At 42.7% G+C, this 24,297-nt stretch overlaps 1 protein-coding gene across 2 annotated transcripts in view; it reads left to right on the plus strand.

Moving 5' to 3' along the window:
- The window catches only part of RBM45 (RNA binding motif protein 45), a 38,038-nt gene that overhangs the window by 2,075 nt on the left and 11,666 nt on the right, over window positions 1-24,297 (plus strand). For both annotated transcript variants that reach the window (XM_056533215.1, XM_056533214.1), the window contains exons 2-9: window positions 324-446; window positions 2,570-2,696; window positions 5,904-6,035; window positions 8,225-8,404; window positions 9,742-9,871; window positions 15,202-15,298; window positions 21,936-22,102; window positions 23,423-23,630. In XM_056533215.1, coding sequence (XP_056389190.1) covers window positions 324-446; window positions 2,570-2,696; window positions 5,904-6,035; window positions 8,225-8,404; window positions 9,742-9,871; window positions 15,202-15,298; window positions 21,936-22,102; window positions 23,423-23,615 — 1,149 coding nt within the window. In that variant the 3' untranslated portion in view covers window positions 23,616-23,630. The remainder of the gene's footprint in view (window positions 1-323; window positions 447-2,569; window positions 2,697-5,903; window positions 6,036-8,224; window positions 8,405-9,741; window positions 9,872-15,201; window positions 15,299-21,935; window positions 22,103-23,422; window positions 23,631-24,297) is intronic.

A 24,297-nucleotide genomic window follows, 5' to 3' on the forward strand; every position in this document is an offset into this window, starting at 1 on the left:
GGGGCATGGCTCCAATTGGCAGGACCCCAACGATCTGACATCTTATCCCCTATCCTTTAAATCGGCCCCCTAAACAGAGGCCACTTTCAAGGGTAGGATATGATTGATTTTGTTGAAATTGTGTACAGTGCTGACAGTTTCCTTTACTGGAATGGCACTGAGCTGCAATGCTAGAAACAGCTCCTAGATAGGTGTGACTCTCTATTTGCAAAAAGTAGCATCCTTTTTTAGAAGTTCGTTTTTTCTTTTTATGGCTTCTTTAACTGAGGAATTCCCTTCTAATATGTAGGATATTTACCTTGTTTAATAACCCCTTGTTGTAGGTATTTATTGCCCAGTCACGAGGATCCACAAGTCACAAAGAAGTGGAGGATGAAGAGCTGACAAGGATCTTTGTCATGATCCCTAAATCATATACAGAAGATGATGTGAAGAACAAGTTCAAGGTACATATGTTTGTGCAGGAGCTACTAGTTATATGGCATTTCTGAATTCTGGCTGAATAGCCCTACTGTTCATCTGATTCCTATCTTGCTGTTACATTGGGTCATTAGACTCATGGTTGGGCCTGGGCATTCAACCATAATTTAGGCACAGAATGTAATTTGATTGCTTTAGTCTTAGGCTACAAAATTGTCTGGAAATTTAAACAAGTATTCTGCCGCCGGACCAACATCACACTTGCGCATTAAAGGGGTATTCCTGGCAAAAACATCTTATCCCCTATCCAAAGGATAGGGGATAAGATGTCTGATGGCTGGGGTCCGCTGCTGGGACCCCCCCACGATCTTCCTGCAGCAACCCGCATTCTATGCGGGGCTGCGTCTCTAGTTTTGGAAACCTCCGTAACGTGTTGTCACGTCCCCAGTCCCGGAAACCCGGAGGTTTTCGAAACTAGAGACAAAGCCCCGCATAGAATCCCGGTGCTGCAGGGAGATCGCGGGGGGTCCCAGCAGTGGGCCCCCCCCGCGATCAGACATCTTATCCCCTATCCTTTGGATACGGGATAAGATGGTTTTTGCCCGGAATACCCCTTTTAACTACGGCTGACAACCACCATCAGTGGCTGTGATTGGGGATAATGTTGATCCCAGCCATTTAACCACTTAGATGTCACTGTCAATAAGACCCTCCTGTATCAAAGCCATTAAAGGGGTACTCTGGTGGAAAACATAATTATAATTTTTTTTAATCAACTGGTGCCAGACAGTTAAACAGATTTGTAAATCACTTCTATTAAAAAATCTTTACCCTTCCAGTACTTTTTAGCAACTGTATGCTACAGAGGAAATTCTTTTTGAATTTGTCTTTTGTCTTGTCCACAGTGCTCTCTGCTGAAACCTCTGTCCGTGTCAGGAACGGTCCAGAGCAGCATAGGTTTGCAATGGGGATTTTCTCCTGCTCTGGACAGTTCCTGATACGGGCATCAGGTGTCAGCAGAGAGCACTGTGGACAAGACAAAAAAGTTAAAAAAGAAAAGCATTTCCTCTGTAGCATACAGCTGCTAAAAAGTACTGGAATGATAAAGATTTCTTAATAGAAGTAATTTACAAATCTGTTTAACTTTCTGGCACCAGTTGATTAAAAAAAAAGTTTTCCAGCAGAGTACCCCTTTTAAGTGGGTTTGACTGGGTGACAGACAGCCAAACCCACTTAAATCGCTTAGCTGGGCAGTCACAGGTAGCCAAGTGGTTGCTATTGTGTTGCAGAGACTCCCTGCCAATAAGTTTTGCACTATATTTTACAAGTAACTGCATATTCAGGTTTCTGATCATGTTTCTTAGAGGGAATTTAGAACCTTTAAAAAAAAAAAAAAAAAAAAAATTATAATAATTTAATGATTAAAACGTCATAATAAAAAAAATCCCCAAAAAAAATTTGTGTGTAGAGGGCAGAACAGTAGCAGGTACTGAACCAGAAAACGGGACTTTGCTCTGGGCGCTGAAGCGCCCAGAGCGCATTCCCGTTTTCTGGTTCAGTATCTGCTCCTGTTCTTCCCTCTACTGCAATTTCTATCAGCAACCAAGCGTTTGATCGCTGTAGGGACAAGGTGGCTGCATTCTATCACTATATCAATGCGATCCCAGAGGTTATGCTCTCAGCCTAACACATCCAGGTAAGGTCCAATCTTTCTGACCTTTTCTCCGGGTTTACCATCTTTGAAGACCTGCACTAGTTATGCAATTTTTTTTCTTTTTCTTTTCCACTAAAAAAACTTTGCATTGCCATATTAGAAGGTATCTGCTCTGTTAATTAGTTTAAAAAAGTACATTGATATTGTACTGACTTGCAAGATAAAGTTAACTTGTCATATATACTGTTCAATGAATGCTGGAAAAACAAAACACACTGATTTTGATTGCATGTGCCTTTTTTATTTTATTTTTTTGTTATTTCTTGGTGTTCGGGCTCAGGGATGTCCTTCATACAAGGATATACTGGCTAATGTCTCAATTTTAACATCAGTGTTGAGGGATAGCCAATGTCATTGTCTACATCTACCCCAGTAGTGCACCTACATTCTTGTATGATTTCTTAAACTCATAGATGTGTTTTCCTCTTTCATTAGGAATATGGACCAGTAGACTATTGTTCAATTATTAAGAATAAAAGCACAGGAGAAAGCAAAGGACTGGCCTATGTGCGATTCCAAAAGCCTTCCCATGCTGCCTTGGCAATAGAAAATTGTGACAGAAGTAAGTCCGTGTTTCTGAATGCAGTTACATTTCTAGTTATTAAAAGGGTTTGATAATATTGATGACCTATATTTAGTGCAGGTGATCAATATCCAACTGGTGAGGGGGGGGGGTCAGACATTTGGGGGGGGGCGTCACCAGGCTCCGGACAGAACCACGGCCTCCTTTATTGTTTACCAGGCGCAGCTTTATAGGTTTGTTGGTGGCTGTGCTAAGTATTACAGCTCAGTCCTAGTCACTTGAATAGGACTGTGCTGCTGAGAGCTGCAATACTAGTCACAGCCACCACTAAATGTGTGGAGCTGTGTCTGATAAAAAGTGAAAAGACCGCAGCACTTTGCACTTTTTTTTTTGTCCAGTAAAATGCCAGATGCTGTGACAGAACCCTAATCCCATTAAAGTTAATTGGGTCAGTCAGCGATCAGGCGGCATTGGTGTCAATTTTTTTTTGTTTTCTTTTGAATATGCCATAAATGTCTATATGATAAGACTTGGTTCCGTTGGAAGGCTTGAATGGATCGGTAAAAAAAGGTTTTCCTAAGAGTGCACACCGCTAGGGTAGGTTAATACCGCGGACATCAATAGTAAAATAATAAAACTGCTTTAATGATGTATAGACAACACGTTTCAAGAGCGCAGCTCTCTTTATCAAGTCATGTCATCACATGACCTAATAGAGAGCTGCGCTCTCAAAACGCGTCATCTGTCATTAAAGCTGCTTTATTATTTTACTATTGATGTCCGCGGTATTAACCTACCCTAGCGGTGTGCACTCTTAGGAAAACCTTTTTTTACCTCTCCGTTCGAGCCTTCCAACGGAACAAAAGTACTCTCTGCAAACTCCGTGCATCTATGAAACCGGGTCCTGGCGGCCACGCAACTACTCCTGTTTATGCTCTGAACCCAACATCCAGGTACATGGGCATCGTAAAAAGTGGAAACTGTTATTGTGTTTCCCTTAGTAACTGCACAAGGATAGTGCCACCACAGTTTTTTTTTTTTTTTTTTTTTTTTTTTTTTTTTTCTTTTTTCTTTCTTCTTTCCATATAAACCTATAAATGTCTAAATGGGAATACATACACAGCATAAAAAAAACCTATAAGGCTTTACAAACAGCCACTAAGAGCAGTTATTATTTTGTACTAAAATACGTGCTCATCTGGTTTATTCTATGAACACGAGCCATGTGGCTGGGATGGGTGATACTTTGCTTTTCTCACAGTACTCTGAGCCAGAGAAGCGGTTTATAGCGCAGTTAGATCCGGATTCCAGGTCACCTCGCACAGAGGCGATGGAGTCTTGTGGCTGTCTGTTCTTTCAGTGGGACCATTCCAATCTGCCCCACAGAATGTGTTTATTTAAAGGGGTACTCAGGTGGAAAACTTTATTATTTTTTTTTTTTAATCACCGGTGCCAGAAAGTTAAACAGATTTGTAAATCACTTCTATTTAAAATACTACAGAGGAAATTATTTTCTTTTTGGAACACAGAACTCTCTGCTGACATCATGACCACAGTGCTCTCTGCTGACATCTCTGTCCATTTTAGGAACTGTCCAGAGTAGAAGAAAATCCCCATAGCAAACATATGCTGCTCTGGACAGAGATGTCAGCAGAGAGCACTGTTTCAAAAAGAAAAGAATTTCCTCTGTAGAATTAAGCAGCTAATAAGTACTGGAAGGATTAAGATTTTTTAATACCGTGTTTCTCCGAAAATAAGACCGGGTATTATATTAATTTTAGTCACACAAAAAAAAACACTAGGGCTTATTTTCAGGGTAGGGCTTATTTATTTACGGTATGTACTAGGGATCGACCGATTATCGGTATGGCCGATATTATCGGCCGATAATCACGATTTTGGGCATTATCGGTATCGGCAATTATCTTGCCGATAATGCCCCGCCCGCACCGCGACCACCACCCCCTCGACCCACCGCACCGCGTCGCACCCCCCACCATGATGCTAGGCGGTATACCGGTATGGATTTTTCCCTATACCGGTTGGGCCCCTCCCTCGGAGTCAATAAAAAAATTAAACTTACCCGTAATGGGGGTGGTCCAGGCCATCCTTCCTTCATGTAGTGTCCGGGGGTGTTCCGGGTGGAGGGTGGTCTGGTCCGGGCTGTCCTTCTTCTCCCACTGTCTTCTTCTCCACTCCGGGCAGGCTCCGGCCTAGTACGCTGCATAGACGCCGTGACGTCAGGTGCGTCGCTGCGCACGGGCGTCACTGCGCAGCGACGTCTATGCAGCGTACTAGGCCGGAGCCTGCCCGGAGTGGAGAAGATGACCGCCGGAGAAGGACAGCCCGGACCGGACCACCCGGAACACCCCTGGACACTACTTGAACGATGGATGGATAGCCCGGAGCACCCTGGCAGGTAGGGGAGAGAAGCGGGTGGTGGCGGCGGCAGTCTATGGCCCCGCAAAAGCCACTGCAGATCATTGATTTAAAGCACCAGCTTTAAATCAATGATCTGCAGCGGTGTCGCAGGGGGTTAAATAGCCGATAACTTATACCGGAAAATCGGTATAAGTTATCGGCTATTGGTCCTAACCTGCACCGATTATCGGTATCGGCCCTAAAAAAACTATATCGGTCGATCCCTAATGTGTACCTTGAACAACATGGGGGGCTGTAGCAGTGTGGAGGATGGGGGGCTGTAGTGTGGAGGATGTCGCACCCCCCCATCTTCCACACTGCTACAGCCCCACATCTTCCACACTCCTGCAGCCCCCATTCTCCACACTCCTACAGCCCCCCATCCTCCACACTGCTACAGCCCCCCCCATCCTCCCCTTCCCTCGTCGTCCTTCACACTCCTACAGTGCCCCCCACCTGGCAGTCTGCCAGTTGATTACCCATGGCCTAGGTCTTCGGGGTAGCCCACCCTGATAATCCTGCTAGGGCTTACTTTCGGGGTAGGGTTTATTTTCACATAAACAGGGTAGAAGTAATTTACATATCTGTTTAACTTTTTGGCACCAGTTAATTTAAAAAAAATTAAATAAAATTTTCATATCATCATCACATCAGCACCACAATGAGATTGCTCCCCATTGTGGTGCTGATGTGGTGATTCAAGAAAACCGAATTATCGGTAAGTCATAATTCCCCCTTTTCCCACCAGAGTACCCCCTTTAACCCTAGTAGTTTGTGATTGTACAATATAAACTTTTATAAAATAATTTATCATTCCTCCTTTAGGTTACAAGGCAATCCTAGCAGAACCCAGAAACAAAGGTTCATCAGAAGCACCAGATTACCACGGCTCATCTCGGCAGCAAGAACCCCTGCTGCATGAACCTGCAGCTCCTGTGTATTCTTACAGTCAACCTGGTCAGTAAAGCCGTATTGTGAAAATAATGGTGGTTAATGACTTGTGTAAGGAATAGAAGTACTGTATATACTCGAGTATAAGCTGAGTTTTTCAGCACAATTTTTGGTGCTGAAAACGCCCACCTTGGCTTATACTTGAGTGAACTCTCCACCTGTCAATCCCTTCTCAGTGATCTTCAACATGCGGACCTCCAGAAGTTGCAAAACTACAACTCCCATCGGCTGTCCGGGTATGCTGGGAGTAGTAGTTTTGAAACCTCTGGAGGTCCGCAGGTTGAAGACCACTGCGGCCTTCATCCAGACACCCCCTTTAGTTTTCTACTCTCCTCCCCTCGGTGGGAAGGAAGGGTGAGCTGGTCCGGGCCATCTATGCTGCAGGGACCGTCCGGTGGGGAGGAGGGTTAGTCGTTCCGGGCTGTCCATTTTCACCCCGGAGGCCCTCTTCTCCGGGCCTGGCCCCGGACTAGTGACGTTGCCTTGACGACGACGCACAGCGACATTCATACGTGTCCCTGTGCGTCGTCGTCAAGGCAACATCACTAGTCCGGGGCCAGGCCCGGAGCGCGGAGAAGAGGGCCTCCGGGGTGAAAATGGACAGCCCGGAACAACTAACCCTCCCCACCAGACGGTCCCTGCAGCATAGATGGCCCGGACCAGCTCACCCTTCCTTCCCACCGAGGGTAGGTGATTCAAAAACTAAATGGGGTGTCTGGATGACGACGAAGGCCGCAGTGGTCTTCAACCTGCGGACCTCCAGAGGTTTCAAAACTACAACTCCCAGCATGCCCGGACAGCTGATGGAGTTGTAGTTTTGCTACATCTGGAGGTTCGCAGGTTGAAGACCACTGATGAAGGGATTGACAGGCGGTGATGATGACTGGGGGGGGGGGGGTTCTCTGGATGATGACATTGGGGGGAATGATGTATTTCCCACCCTAGGCTTATAGTCGGCTTATAGTCGAGTATATACGGTATATACAGAACTAGTTCTTTTACTTTGATATTCATTGGGGGTCAGACATTTTTTCCTGCATGGATATACTTGATAAAATTAGATCACCTGAGAGTGGAAGACTAGAAGCATAGTGACATTAGGTTATCATTGTTTTACTGGCTGGTCTTTACCTTTTTTCTTCTACGTGGCACCGTTCATGATATGCCCAAAAATCCTAATATGTAAATTAGTTCATTTGATTCACTCTGGTTGTCCCTCAGCCCCCCACCCCCCACCCCGTGCACTGGTGTGCCCACCTGGCTGGACAACATTACCTTAATATTTATTACTGTGTAGTCAAATGAATATTTATTTTACCATTGCATCAGAAGGCTAGGAAAGGAATACATATTAGGATTTATCATGGAAAGGGTGCCACTTAGAAGAAAATGGTAAAACCCCTTGTAATCAGTGTCACGTGCTTCAACAGGTTAGCCGGGTGATGCTGCTGTCAGTTTCCCTTTTAAAGGAGATACCTTGTGGTGAAAAATCTTAAGCAATTTTTCCCAGACACCCAGAATATAAAACACTGTATAGTAGAGGACAGCACCAGGGTATGTTGCGCTGTGCACGTGGATCATATAAATCCAGTGAAAAAGAAGAAATCCCGGCACCAGCGACTTGAATGCAAATAAAAGGTTTATTTGTAATATAGCCTATTACACATGTAACAAGACGCGTTTCAGCTTATGTAGCCTTTTTCTATCGTTTACGATTGAAAAAGGCTACATAAGCTGAAACGCGTCTTGTTAAGTGTGTAATATGCTATATTACAAATAAACCTTTTATTTGCATTCAAGTCGCTGGTGGCGGGGTTTCTTCTTTTTCACTATAAAAGAAAACCTGCCGCCAGTCCCTCTTTGTCCTGGTATCACTGCTTCAGTTCTCTGGTGGAGTCGTCTTCTGCATTGCCCGTGGTCAACGCGTCACCCTGCTGGTCAGCAAATCGACAGCTGCAGCAATGTCCCGCCTCTGCCTTTATAGGCTGACCAATGCCGGGGCCCAGTACATCACTCTGCCGCTCAGTAATGTGAATAGTAGCAGAAGGGTGGTTGCCACATCTGTCCACGTTTATGTCAATTCATGTAGATAGGACCATATTATAATGAATGACTGTAGACTGTAGAGGTAAAACTTGGATCATACCTAAGCCTTAATGGTGACTTAGTTTTTGTTTTTCTTTCCCCTTTTTCAGAACAATATGACTATTCCCTTTATGACAAAGTTGCTGATGCAAGAAACCAGGAAGGTGTGTCCAAACGCTTAACAGTTGTGTCCCGGGTTCCCTTGGTCCAGGATCAGCTGTACAGTTTGTTTGATCTTATTCCAGGACTTGAGTTTTGTGAGGTCCAGCGGGATATGTATTCATCATTTGGTAAGCCTATTTATTTTTTGGGAAAAAGCTTCATTTATTATATTGTATCTTTATATTATATACTAAATCCTAGTTGTTGATAGTACACTGGATATCTGTAAAAGCTATCCCTGTGACCTAACAATATAAATCACAAAAATTGCTATCGACCAGACCACTATGGGCTGCTGCCACAACATGCAGTGATGGGGCCGTGAGGCCCTGCGCTGGACTGCTATCTGAAACTGGTAGTGTTTAGGATCGTTCTCTTGGGATGGTAAATCTCAGTAGACCGCAAGACCACCCCTTCCATTCGATTGGGATTATAAAGCACACCCCATTGGATCTCCAGGGATCGCGACTTTCAAATGGACCTTCAGATAAAAAGAAGCTGACTGTACCGCTGATCATTCGCTATGAGACACTGACTACCACTGACCAACCAGGATCAGACGATGACTGTTCTTCAATTAGGAACTGGATAGTGACTGCTCCACTTACTGCCATTGACTGTACCGTGGAAGAACCATGTTTTGGATCCTAACCGTACTACTGACTATACTGCTGACTACCAGAAACCAGATGTATTCCAGTGATTCCCAGCATTGACTATACCACTGACCACCAGAGACAGGTGCTGGCTGTACTACAGACTATCAGGCATCATATACTGCATGTTCTACAGCATGGAATGGAGATTGAATGTACCACTCACCACCAGGGAACATACAATCACCCTACCGCTGATCACCGGAAACAAATGACCACCTCGGATTAGGTATTGGTTGTACTACTGACCTGTGGGTAGTAGACTTTGACTGTACTGCTAACCCCCTTGGCTGGATGTTGACTGTACTGTGTACCACCAAGAACCAAACACTGACTGTGCCAATAACCACCAGGTACCGGATGCTGACTGTACCAGTAAATACCAGGCACCAGATGCTTAATGTTCCATTTACCACCAGGGACCAGATGCATAATGTGCCACTAACCACCAGCGATTGAACGCTAGCTGACCACTAAGGGCCACATGCAGATATATGCCATTGCCAAGGGGTAAGTACGATGCAGCAGTTATTTAAGGCTTGTACAGTACTGACTCTGTCCTCATGCCATTGACATCTATCTCAATGTACTGCATAAAAGCATCACATGTGGCAGTATGGGATGTCAAAACCTTGGAGCAGATTAAAGGTTCAGTGGGTGAAAATACAAATGTCTTTTAAGGTATGTTGATAAAGGTAAAAAAAAATATTGCTTGAATAGGTCTTTCTCCATTGAAAGGTTTTACTAAACACTAATACTAGAACTCCAGCTTTCCTGGTGCATTGACATTTCTTTTCCTCTTTGGGCAGCTCACGCTGTGGTGCAGTATCAGAATATCTCATCCGCAATTTATGCCAAATTCAAGCTACATGGTTTTGAATATCCTCCTGGGAATCGTCTTGGAGTCACTTATCTAAATGATGGAGGCGATGGCACAGAGTAAGTATGTTAACATGAAACAACATTCCCGGATTTTTCGCAGACTGCAAGCTACCACTGTCCCAACATGAGGTCCATCTTCTGCAACCAAAGGGGTTTTCCAGCCCTAAATTGCGTACAATACTATAAAGTAACAAAAGGTTCCCAAACTACCTTACTAACCATCTTTTATTCGACCCGGTTCCAATAATGTTGTCGTCATGACGTGACGACTGCAGCCAAGTCAGATGTGACAGTCAGGGAGTGAAGTTCTCTGCCGCACACTTCAGCTGGCTATTACTCACAAAAGCAGGTGGTCTTTGGACTGAGACCTGCTACAACTAAACTTTTTTGACATGTCAACCCCTTATGATGACAAGGCTGAGGAGCTGAGCCCACTCCATATACATAAGGTGCTGGTTGCAGCAGACACTCCCTGGCAATGACCGAGATTGGAGAAAACGAAGGTGCGCATCCACAGTTCAAATAAGTCTTGCTAGCATGTCTTGCACAAGCTAGCTTCATACTAAAAGGAGGCTTCTAACACAGCTTTATTTTTTTGGTTAGTTTATATACTTGCGTCAGTGAAAAAATAAAGTTATGGCTCACAGAATTAGAAACGTGTTTTTTTTTTTTGTTTTTTATTTTACAAAAATGTTTTTATGCTATAAATGAAATAAAATATAAAAAGTATAGAAATTTAGTATCTTCACAACCGTATCAACCTGCAGAGTAACGTTAACATGTCATTTATACCGCATGACGAACCTAAATTTTTTTTTTATAAAAACAACCACAGAATAGATTTTTTTTTTTTTTTTTTTTATGTATACCACCTCATGAAAAAAAATAAAAAATGATCAAAATGATCCTAAACTAAAAGGATGCCCCAGAATCCACACAGCACACCTTCATGTCTGAGGCCTGAGTGAGAGACACACAGCGCATAAATGGAATATTTCTGAATACGTCAGAATTGAGGGAATAAATCTTGTTGTATTTCTTCAACACTACTGTGTTAAAGAAAAAAAATTAATTAAAATGAAAAAAATCTGCAAAAAAATTAAATTTTAAAATTCAGCCTCCACTTTGCTTTCATTTCTGAGAAATGCCTAAAGGGTTAATAAACCTCTTTAATGTCATTCTGACTACTTTAAGGGGTACAGTTTATAAAATGGGGGTATCTAACATTCAGGCCCCTCAATTCCGCTTCAAAACTGAACTGGTCCCTAAAAAATCAGATTTTGAAATTTTCTTGAAAATCTGAAAAATTGCTGCTAAACTTATAAACCTTCTAACATTCAAAAAAAGTTAAAGAATGTTTATGAAATGATCGTAACATAAAGTAGACATATTGTAGATGTGAATTAATCATTAACCCCTTCCCGCAGAATGTCATATATAAACGCCGGGTTGTGCAGTGCGTTCGCGCATCCCGGCGTTTATAAATGACATGCAGTTAACCCGGCGATGTGCAGCATCGCACGGGTTAACTGGCAGAAGTCCCGCTGTTTCCAGCAGGGGACAACTTCTGCTTCACCCCCAGGACCATCAATTGATGGTCCTGGTCAGCGATCACTGTGATTGGTCCCTGTGGACCAATCACAGTGATCTGGGGTGAAAGTTCAGATCCCCCGCACTGCCCGCCCCTGGAAGTCGGGCAGAACGGGGGACGAAGGCTGCAGGGGCTCGCGGGGACCTGCGGCATTCGGGGGGAACACGTGGGGACCGGCGGACTTACCTGATCCAGCGGCGGGACCGAGGAGCAGCGCGGGACCTGCCACGTGGACGAGCAGCGACGGGTAAGTATGTGGTCCTCAGAGGCAGCAGTGAAGATCTTCACTGCTGCTTCTAGGAGTCTGAAAACTACAACTCCCAGCATGCCTAGACAGGCTTTGGCTGTCTGGGCATGCTGGGAGTTGTAGTTTTGCAACATCTGGAGGGCCTCAGTTTGGAGACCATTGTATAATGGTCTCCAATCTGTGCTCTTCCAGCTGTTGCAAAACTACAACTCCCAGCATGCACTGACTGTCCAGGCATGCTGGGAGTTTTAGTTCAGCAACATCTGGCCCTTCAGATGTTGCCGAACTACACCTCCCAGCATGCCCTTCAGCTGTCTGGGCATGCTGGGAGTTGTAGTTTTGCAACAGCTGGAGACACACTGGTTGGGAAACATTGTTTCTAACTCAGTGTTTCCTAACCTGTGTGCCTCCAGCTGTTGCAAAACTATGACTCCCAGCATGCACTAACAGACCATGCATGCTGGGAGTTGTGGTTTTGCAACAGCTGGTGCACCCCCCCCCCCCCCCCCCCCCCCCCCCTGTGAATGTACAGGGTACATTCACATGGGCGAGGCTTTTACAGTGGGTTTCTCGCATCTTGAGATGCAGCAAATTTTGCGCTGGGAAACTCGCTGTAATCCCCCGCCCATGTAAAAACACTACACTACACTAACACAAAATAAAATAAAAAGTTAAAAACACTACATATACACATACCCTTACACAGCCCCCCTCCCCCAATAAGAACGTCCGGTACACCACTGTTTCCAAAGCAGAGCCTCCAGCTGTTGAAAAACAACAACTCCCAGTATTGTCGGACAGCCGTTGACTGTCCAGGCATGCTGGGAGTTTTGCAACAGCTGGAGGCACCCTGTTTGGGAATCACTGGCGTAGAATACCCCTATGTCCACCCCTATGCAAATCCCTAATTTAGGCCTCAAATGCACATGGCGCTCTCACTTTGGAGCCCTGTCGTATTTCAAGGCAACAGTTTAGGGTCACATATGGGGTATCGCTGTACTCGGGAGAAATTGCGTTACAAGGTTTGGGGGGCTTTTTCTTCTTTAACCCTTCATGAAAAGGAAATGTTGGGGTCTACACCAGAATGTTAGTGTAAACATTTTTTATTTTTTACACTAACATGCTGATGTTGCCCTATACTTTACATTTTCACAAGAGGTAAAAGGGAAAAAAGCCCCCCAAAATTTGTAATGCAATTTCTCCCGACTACAGAGATACCCCATATGTGAGCGCAAAGTGCTCTGGGGGCGCACAACAAGGCCCAGAAGGGAGAGCGCACCATGTACATTTGAGGTGATTTGCACAGGGGTGGCTGATTGTTACAGCGGTTTTGACAAACGCAAAAAAAACAAAACCCCACATGTGACCCCATTTCGGAAACGACACCCCTCACGGAATGTAATGAGGGGTGCAGTGTGAATTTACCCCCCACAGGTGTCTGACGGATCTTTGGAACAGTGGTCCATGAAAATGAAAACTTGTACAGCCCACTGTTCCAAAGATCTGTCAGACACCAGTGGGGGGCAAATGCTCACTGTACCCCTTGTTACGTTCCTCAAGGGGTCTAGTTTCCAAAATGGTATGCCATGTGGGTTTTTTTTTGCTGTTCTGGCACCTTAGGGGCTTCCTAAATGCGACATGCCCCCCGAGAAAAATTTGCTCTCAAAAAGCCAAATATGACTCCTTCTCTTCTGAGCATTGTAGTTCGCCCATAGTGCACTTCAGGTCAACTTATGGGGTACCTCCATACTCAGAAGAGATGGGGTTACAAATATTGGGGGGTATTTTCTGCTATTAACCCTTGCAAAAAGGTGAAATTAGGGGGGAAACACACATTTTAGTGGAATTTTTTTATTTTTTTTTTACATATGCAAAAGTCATGAAACACCTGTGGGGTAATAAGGCTCACTTTATTCCTTATTACATTCCTCAAGGGGTCTAGTTTCCAAAATGGTATGCCATGTGGGTATTTTTTGCTGTTCTGGCACCATAGGGGCTTCCTAAATGCGACATGCCCCCCGAGCAAAATTTGCTCTCAAAAAGCCAAATATGACTCCTTCTCTTCTGAGCATTGTAGTTCACCCATAGTGCACTTCAGGTCAACTTATGGGGTACCTCCATACTCAGAAGAGAAGGGGTTACAAATATTGGGGGGTATTTCCTGCTATTGACCCTTGGAAAAATGTGAAATTTGGGGGGAAACACACATTTTAGTGAAAAAAAAATATTTTTTTTTACATATGCAAAAGTCGTGAAACACCTGTGGGGTATTAAGGCTCACTTTATTCCTTGTTACGTACCTCAAGGGGTCTAGTTTCCAAAATGGTATGCCATGTGAGGGTTTTTTGCTGTTCTGGCACCATAAGGGCTTCCTAAATGCAACATGCCCCCAAAAACCATTTCGGAAAAACGTACTCTCCAAAATCCCCTTATCGCTCTTTCCCTTCTGAGCCCTCTACTGCGCCCGCCGAACACTTTACATAGACATATGAGGTATGTGCTTACTCGAGAGAAATTGGGCTACAAATATAAGTATACATTTCCTCCTTTTACCCCTTGTAAAAATTTAAAAATTGGGTCTACAAGAACATGCGAGTGTAAAAAATGAAGATTGTGAATTTTCTCCTTCACTTTGCTTCTATTCCTGTGAAACACCTAAAGGGTTAAAATGATGACTGAATGTCATTTTGAATACTTTGGGGGGTGCAGTTTTTATAATGGGGTCTTTTGTGGGGTATTTCTAATAAGAAGACCCTTCAAATCCACTTCAAACCTGAACTGGTCCCTGAAAAATAGTGAGTTTGAAAATTTTGTGAAAAATTGGAAAATTGCTGCTGAACTTTGAAGCCCTCTGGTGTCTTCCAAAAGTAAAAACTCATCAATTTTATGATGCAGACATAAAGTAGACATATTGTATATGTGAATAAAAAATTTTTTTATTTGTAATATACATTTTCCTTACAAACAGAGAGCTTCAAAGTTAGAAAAATGCAAAATTTTCAAATTTTTCATCAAATTTTAGGATTTTTCACAAGGAAAGGATGCAAGTTACCACAAAAATTTACCACCATGTTAAAGTAGAATATGTCACGAAAAAACAATCTCAGAATCAGAATGATAACTAAAAGCATTCCAGAGTTATTAATGTTTAAAGTGACAGTGGTCAGATGTGCAAAAAACGCTCTGGTCCTTAAGGCCAAAATGGGCTTGGTCCTGAAGGGGTTAATTTGGTGTGGTATAACTATTGTACGAGCAGAAAATGTAAAATCTAAAAATGCAAATTTTTTTATTTTTCGCTGAATTTTGGATTTTTTTTTCACAAAAACTGCTAATCAAAATTTACCACTAATATATAGGACAATATGTCATGAAAAAACGATCTCCGAATCGCTTTCATAAGTAAAAGCGTTCCAAATTACCAAATAAAATTTGCCTTTGTCATTAAGGTCAAAACAGGCTATTGAGTAAAGGGGTTATTAAAAATGTAATTTCTGTATTTAAAATTGACAGCTTTAACGCTTTTCCTTTTTCTGTTTTTTTCCCCCCTAGACTTCTTAAGAAAATGGCCTCCAACATGGTTGCCGCTCAGGTAAATTCCATGGTTTGGGGTCCCCAGGTTACACAACAATACCCACCAACTGGTCCTGTAAGTATTACATCCATATCTATTTAAATAATATCCTAAGGGCTTTTTCATTTTTTTTTTTAAACCTCTTGTAGCAGAAAAATACTAAGTCAGGATGGGTTACCAGCCTTTGGATGTAAGCAAGAATGCTTCTGTCTACTGACAGTAAGCAAAATTCCTACAGATACTGAGCACTATACAGTGGGGCAAAAAAAGTATTTAGTCAGCCACCAATTGTGCAAGTTCTCCCACTTAAAAAGATGAGAGGCCTGTCATTTTCATCATAGGTATAACCTCAACTATGAGACAGAATGAGAAAAAAATACATAAAATCACATTGTCTGATTTTTTTTTTTTAAGAATTTATTTGCAAATTATGGTGTGAAATAAGTATTTGGTCACCTACAAACAAGCAAGATTTCTGGCTCTCACAGACCTGTAACAACTCTTTGAACTTATCAGTATAAAAGACACCTGTCCATAGCCTCAAACAGTCACACTCCAAACTCCACTATGGCCAAAACCAAAGAGCTGTTGAAGGACACCAGAAACAAAACTGTAGACCTGCAATAGGCAAGCAGCTTGGTGTGAAGAAATCAACTGTGGGAGCAATTATTAGAAAATGGAAGACATACAAGACCACTGATAATCTCCCTCAATCTGGGGCTCCATGCAAGATTTCATCCCGTGGTGTCAAAATGATCACAAGAATAGTGAGCAAAAATCCCAGAACCACCTGGGGGGGACCTAGTGAATGACCTGCAGAGAGCTGGGACCAAAGTAACAAAGGCTACCATTAGTAACACACTACGCCACCAGGGACTCAAATCATGCAGTGCCAGACGTGTCTCCCTGCTTAAGCCAGTACATGTCGGGCGCCGTCTGAAGTTTGCTAGAGAGCATTTGGATGATGCAGAAGAGTATTGGGAGAATGTCATATGTCATAGTAGAACTTTTTGGTAAAAACTCAACTTGTCGTGTTTGGAGGAGAAAGAATGCTGAGTTACATCCAAAGAACACCATACCTACTTTGAAGCATGGGGGTGGAAACATCATGCTTTGGGGCTGTTTTTCTGCAAAGGTACCAGGGCGACTGATCCGTGTAAAGGAAAGAATGAATGGGACCATGTATCGTGAGATTTTGTGTGAAAACCTCCTTCCATCAGCAAGGGCATTGAAGATAAAACGTTGCTGGGTCTTTCATTCAATAATCCCAAACACACCGCCCGAGAAACGAAGGAGTGGCTTTGTAAGAAGCATTTCAAGGTCCTGGAGTGGCCTACCCAGTCTCCAGATCTCAACCCCATAGAAAACCTTTGGAGGGAGTTGAAAGTCCATGTTGCCCAACGACAGCCCCAAAACATCACTGCTCTAGAGGAGATCTGCATGGAGGAATGGGCCAAAATACCAGCAACAGTGTGTGAAAACCTTGTGAAGACTTACAGAAAATGTTTGACCTCTGTCATTGCCAACAAAGGGTATAGAACAAAGTATTGAGATGAACTTTTGTTATTTACCAAATACTTATTTTCCACCATAATTTGCAGATAAATTCTTAAAAAATCAGACAATGTGATTTTTATGGATTTTCTTTCCCCCCATTCTGTCTCATAGTTGAGGTATACCTATGATGAAAATTACAGGCCTCTCATCTTTTTAAGTGGGAGAACTTGCACAATTAGTGGCTGACTAAATACTTTTTTGCCCCTCTGTAGAGTTATACAGCACTCAAAGTTGTCTTTGTTTTTTTTTTTTTTAATTATACAATAATTACACTTTGTGCAGCCAGTTTGTCAACAAAATGCTTTTGTTACAGGCTGATATTGCTGCAGAATTGCTGGTTTTCACATTTTTCTTCTAAACAGATTGTGAAATCTGCTTTAAAATGTGCAAGATTTCCACATGATCATGCTATGTGAAAATCATTATTTTTTAATTTTTTTATCTGTACTAATCTATTGTACATTGTTGTAGATTTGCAATTCTGTGGCCATACTGCTAATTCTTTTCAATGCTGCCATGTCTAAATGTGACCTTAAAGGGGTTATCTATAGGTAGCGGGTTAAAATACACTGAACCCTGCTGGTCAGCTGTCTGTAGAGTCCATGGCATGCAAATGCTGCAACCTTTTTAAATGTTCACTGCTGGAGATGAGCGAACTTACAGTAAATTCGATTCGTCACAAACTTCTCGGCTCGGCAGTTGATGACTTTTCCTGCATAAATTAGTTCAGCCTTCAGGTTCTCCGGTGGGCTGGAAAAGGTGGATACATTCCTAGGAAAGAGTCTCCTAGGACTGTATCCACCTTTTCCAGCCCACCGGAAAGCTGAACTAATTTATGCAGGAAAGTCAACTGCCGAGCCGAGAAGTTTGTGATGAATCGAATTTACTGTAAGTTCGGTCATCTCTATTCACTGCTGCCCATCTTGCAATTGCTGTTTGGCGTGGTTCAAGGAAATTCAGCTTTGCACTGGATGGAACAAGACTGCAGTTCCTTGCACTACCACTATGGTGATTGTTTACTACTTCTTGTCCTGCATTGAAGAGGCTGTGGCTCTTCCACAATTGCTGCTGCCTCTCCAAGAGCTGATTGGTGGGGGAGCTGGGTGTCTGATTCCCGCTACTCTGATGTTAACCCATCTGGAGAATAGGACATCAATTTTAAAAGGTTGGTTAACCCCTTTAAGACCCCTCCAACCAAACATCTTATTCCATATTCAAAGGATTGGGAATAAGGTGTCTGATCGCGGGGGGACCATTTAAATCATGGAAAGTAGAGCTAAATAAGTTTAATATTAGCTTCAAACAAAAAAAAAAATGTAAAAAAAAATAAAAAGTGTTGGCATTGATTACTTTTAATTAAATATTACTAGAGTTGATTATTTTTAATATATGTACTTGCAACTTTAAGGGGTACTCCAGCCCTAAGATATCTTATCCCCTATCCAAAGGATAGGGAATAAGATGTCTGATCGCGGAGAGCCCGCTACTGCCGTCACGCCCCCTCCCATAGACTTGCATTGAGGGGGCGGGGTGTGACGTCACATAACTCCTGCCCTGTAGTCGTGACCTTTCAGACACGGAGAGAACATCACTCTTTGTAGCTGCCACAGGTGGGTGTTTTACATTTTTTATGTTTTGAAGCTAAGTTTAAACTTATTTAGCTCTACTTTCCATGGTGTGTGTGTGTGTGTGTGTGTGTGTGTGTGTGTGTGTGTGTGTGTGTGTGTGTGTGTATGTATATATATATATATATATATATATATATATATGTATGCAACCCAGAGGTGTGGGCTGCTAATGTATTCCATTTTGTCCTCTCCATACCCATCACATTTATTTTTATGTACCGAATGTAATCTGAAAAGTGACTGCGTGGCCCATTTGTCAGTGTATACTGTTTTTAAATCTTTTGCACACTCCTAACCTATGTTGGGCAAATTCAAATGAGAAGAAAGTGCAGGGAACACCCTGTGGTATATGTCAGCATCCAAATCTCCTGAGTTTTTAATGCAGTACTACAGAATTTAGAGCTTGGTAGGTGTGAATTTGGTCTTAAATGGGTTATCCAGAATTACAAAAACATAGCTGCTTTCTTCCACAAACTGTACCACTCTGGCCTTCAGTTTGTGTGTGGTATGGAAGATCAGCTTCATTATAGTGAATGGAGCAGAGTTGTAGTACCAAGCCCAACCTGATAACAGGTGTGGTGCTGTTTTTGGACGAAAGCAACTGTTTTCCTAATCCTGGACATTCTGATGGAAAACAATTTTTATTTATTTTTTTTTTTTTTTAAATCAACTGGTGCCAGAAAGTAAAACCGATCTGTAAATTACTTCTATATAAAAATTGTAATCCTTCCAGTAGTTATCAGCTGCTGATGTTGAGTTGTTCTGTGCTCTCTGACCACAGTGCTCTCTGACCACAGTGCTCTCTGACACCTGTCTCTGGAACTGTCCAGAGTAGGAGCAAATCCCCATAGCAAACTTCTAATGCTTCGGACAGTTCCTGAGACAGACAGGTGTCAGCAGAGAGCACTGTTTTTAGAAAGAAAAAAACTCAACTTCAGCAGCTGATAACTACTGGAAGGATTAAGATTTTTAATAGAAGTAATTTACAAATCTGGCTAGGACGCCGGGAAATTCTCACTTTTATTAGGGAAGGGGTTGAATCACATATATTAACACTTTATTTTCACTTTCTTTTTATTTTATTCTTTCTTTTTTTTTTTTTGCAATGTTATAGCTCCCGTAGGGGACCATAACGTTGTTTCACACACTGATTTCCTACACTGTTCACTGCCATGCATTAACATGGCATTGATCAGTGTTATAGCCGCTCGACTGCTCCTGCCTGGATTTTGGGCACTGAGCAGTCATTTTAGCGATCAGTCAGCGAGGAGGCAGGTAGGGATCCTCCTGGTGTCCTGTAAGCTTTTCGGTACGCCACGATTAAATCACGGCAGTCCTGAACAGCCTGACTGAGCTCGAACTGAGCCCGACGGATGCTTTCGGTTTCACTTCAGATGCGGCGGTCAACTTTGATCATCGCGTCTGAAGGGTTAATAACGGGCATCACCGCATCGGTGATGTCCGGTATCAAACGGGGGTCCTGGACACCGATGGCCGACGGGACCGACCCGATATGACGCGGGGTCATTGCGAGACCCTGCGTTAGATCGCGGTAGTCAGCGCTGGAAGTAAATATACGTCCTGCATCGTTAAGTTCTTTACAGTCAACCCTCGTCTTATCATCAGTAGCTACTTTTTTCTTTCTGCCATCCGGCAAATCTTTTAATGTCACCTATTGTTTGCAAAATGTCCAATAAGGACAGGGTGACCTTTTTAAGGAGATTATTCTTTCTCTGGGGATAGGAATAGAAGCAGTACTTGGCCAGGCTGGACATGATGTGCTGACCATGAAGTCTGTATTACCATCTGTCCTGTTCCTGCAGTGTTACACGGTTAACATTTAGAAGGGGTGTTATGGTCCGTGCCTATACCTCTACATTATATATTACAACAGACAGTGTATGCTGTGCTAATCCTCCCAGTAATAAAATTACCTGTTGGAAGGCGTCGTCACTAAATGGCATATATAAACCCTTGGTGATGCAATGCGTTCCGTAAAAATGGCTTACACTGGGGTATTAAAGCAGAGGAACAACCCATAGAAGGTAGATCTTTTCTCATACTGTTTTACCCTAATGCTCCAGCACCTAAGTCTCCAAACTGTGGACCTTCAGCTGTTACAAAACTACAACTCCCAGCACGCCCGGACAGCCATCGGCTGTCCGGGCATGCTGGGAGTTGTAGTTTTGCAACAGCTGGAGGTCTGCACTTTGCAGAACACTGCTAGCATGATTTTCTGCAGGGAGCTTTCACCGTTCAGGTTAAATGTTGTGATACTTTATAGGCTGGGTTGTCAGTGACTTATTGATACGAAATATAGGTAAATAAAGAGGGACATCTATATCTGTCTACATATATTTGATATCCACACATATTGGAGATATCTATCGCTCATCTAATTAGGTAGATATATACATAGGACATATAGAGAAATATAAAATATAATATAAATATATAGTTAGATGATAGATGTACGTGTGTAAAAAGGTAGCTTGAGGCTACTGAAATATATATACATTTTTTTTGTGTGTATCTTTTTATTATATATATTTTGTGTGTATAAATATATTATAATTAGAGATGAGCGAACTTACAGTAAATTCGATTTGTCACGAACTTCTCGGCTCGGCAGTTGATGACTTTTCCTGCATAAATTAGTTCAGCTTTCAGGTGCTCCCGTGGGCTGGAAAAGGTGGATACAGTCCTAGGAGACTCTTTCTTAGGACTGTATCCACCTTTTCCAGCCCACCGGAGCACTGGAAAGCTGAACTAATTTATGCAGGAAAAGTCAGCAACTGCCGAGAAGTTCGTGACGAATCGAATTTACTGTAAGTTCGCTCATCTCTAATTATAATATATATAATTATTATATTTTATATTATAATATATAATTATAATTAATATATCATTATAATAGATTATATTAATTATATAATTATTATAATATATAACTGTGTGTGTGTGTGTATATATTATTTTATTTAATATTAAAAAAATATATTTATTGTGTACTATATATTATTCCATCACGCCCCCTTCCATAGACATGAATGGAGGGGGCGTGACGCAAGGTCCCCAGTCCTGGAAACCCTTTGGTTTCCGAAACTGGAGATGCAGCCCCGCATAGAATGTCGCACAGGGCGACCGCGGGTATCCCAGCGATCAGACGGGATAAGATGTTTTTGCCCAGAATACCCCTTTAAGGGCTTAAATGTGCCATTTCCGTGAGCAAAGATTTTCTAAAATGAATATGTAGTGTTCAATTCAATTTACTTATGAGTAACGAGTTGGGGAGTAATTAGTAGTCTTCCAATTGCCCATGACATCTGGTGGTTCTAGAAGTCGAGAAGGAATAAGCTTAACTAGCATAACCAGCCAACCCGCGGGGCAGATAAAGAGGGTCAAGTTATCTCTGTAGGGTTAAACTGTTCAAATCCCTTTTGAGGTTTTTCTTTCCCTGCCTGACATGGTTGTTTAGCTTTGCAGTATTCCATAGGGGTTTCACAGTGAATCTGTTTTGTCTGCAGGCCTATGATCGAGCATATGCCCCCCCTGTTGCTTCTCAGCTTCAGACAGACGCTACCCTTCCAGCATACAAAAAGAAGGCTTCTGCTGATGCACACTGCAAGGAGAGACTGTTCATTGTGTTCAACCCTCACCCGCTAAGCCTGGATGTGATGGAAGATGTGTTCTGGTATGGCTCTATGCCCACAATAGTACTTACTGACTTTCATGCAAGGATTATAGATTATTTCAGTTATATACTACTTGCTTACTTGTATGTAGGTGTTAGATCTGGTTCTTCCCTACAGATATTTTTCTGCACCTTTTTATAGTTCCAATTTAAATAATGAATAATGTCCTCATTGACTGCATTTAGACTGGAACCAAAGAATAGGAGGGTATACAGTATCTGCTATGTAAGAAGTGGGCGGTCCTACTTAGTGATGCTATTTTTGTATAAGTGTACATATAGAGGAAGACTTATGAAAACCTGTCCAGAGGAAAAGTAGCTGAGTTGCCCATAACAACCAATCAGATCGCGTCTTTCTTTTTGCATAAGCCTTGTTAAAAATGAGAGAAGAAATTCTGATTGGTTGCTATGGGCAACTCAGCAACCTTTCCTCCTGACAGGTTTTGATAAATCTTCTCCATAGAGAGGGCTTTTAAAGGGGAACTACAGGAAAAAGCATTTTTATGTTAACACTATTCCCAGGCTGGCTGCAATCCTCCTGCACTCCCCGGTTGTCCCCTGAGATGTCACAGTGGCCACAGCGGAGTTGCCCCTTATCAGTGTCTGGCTGAGAGGCAATGTGACATATTGGGCCTAGGCACCAGAAAGACCAAGGCTGGGGCTTAAAGGGTACCTTCCATCCAAAAAAACTTTCGATTATATTATAGATTAATGTATGCAGAATAACTTTCCAATAGCATGTTATTAAAAAATATGCTTCTTTCTATTTAATTTTCCTCTTAGAAAAAATGACCACTAGGGGTCTCCCTACCAGTCCTGGCTTCAAGCCTTTTTTTTTTTTTTTAAATAGATTTCAGACTCATGCTGGAGTCCTAAATCTCAGACTGCAGCCGGGACACAGACAAGCTCAGCACTTCTCCCTGGCAGGGAGTAGTGCTGAGCTTGTCTGGTTCCCGGCTGCAGCTTATTTTTTTATAACATTCTATTGGAAAGTTCTTCTGCGTACATTAATCTATAATGTATCAAAAGTTTTTTTGATGAAAGGTTCCCCCTTAATGCATCACATCGCCACTCAGCCAATGTAAAGGTAGTAGGACCGCCCAAATGGCTACTTGGCCCAGAATGAGCAGAGATTTACATGAATAAATGACAAGTTAGCCTAACATTTCCCACAATACTATACATCAATCTTCTCCACTCCTCCTGCTTTATAACATGACTGTCAGGTTGAGAATGTTGTCTAGTCTGCAGGTTTAATACTTTGTGATATTTCTTATATTTAATGACCTGAAGGAATAATCCTGTTCTGCTCTGTTTCAGTCGCTTTGGAAATCTGATAGAAGTTTACATTGTTCCGGGGAAAAACGTTGCATATGCTAGATATTCAGAATTGTACAGTGCAAATGATGCCATAGCTGCACTACATGGAAAGATGGTAAACGGTGTGAAACTGAAAGTGATGCAAGCAGATTCTCCAAAAGATGAGTCCAACAAGAGGCAAAGAACATACTGAATTTGTAAATCCCAGGTAAGTACCAGTGCCAGTTGTCCATTCTGGAGCAGTATATCCCCTCACCCCATAATAGCTGAGCCCAAGTCAGGGATGCATTGCTATTAAAGGGGTACTCCGCTGCTCAGCATTTAGAACAAACTGTTCCAGACGCTGGAGCCGGCGCCGGGAGCTTGTGATGTCATAGCCCCGCCCCCTCATGATGCCACCCTCTGCCTCCTCAATGATAGTCTATGGGAGGGGGCATGACAGCCGTTACGCCCTCTCCCATAGACTTGCATTGAGGAGGCAGGGTGTGACATCATGAGGGGGCGGGGCTATGACGTCACAAGCTCCTGGCTCCAGCGTTTGGAACGGTTTATTCCAAATGCTTAGCAGCGGTGTACCCCTTTTAGTCTTGGAGCGCCTCATAAAATTAATGCTAGGGATCCCCAACTATACAGACATGTATGACATATCGATGCAAATAGAAAGAAAATGTGTACCCCTAGTGTAATGCTGAGTGACCAATAAAAATATTGCTCTTACCAGAATGTGTTGCACCATGAAGAGCTTCAAATATATGGTAGGGTATCCAGCCTCTGATCCTCCCGATCTCTAAGTGACCAGAGCAGTGCAAGGTATAGACAAGATGAACACCCCAAGGGATGTTTGAGGTTGATGTATCCGTCTGGGGCTTTTCCCA

This window comes from Hyla sarda, chromosome 8 (genome assembly GCF_029499605.1).
Source record: "Hyla sarda isolate aHylSar1 chromosome 8, aHylSar1.hap1, whole genome shotgun sequence".
Taxonomy (NCBI): domain Eukaryota; kingdom Metazoa; phylum Chordata; class Amphibia; order Anura; family Hylidae; genus Hyla; species Hyla sarda.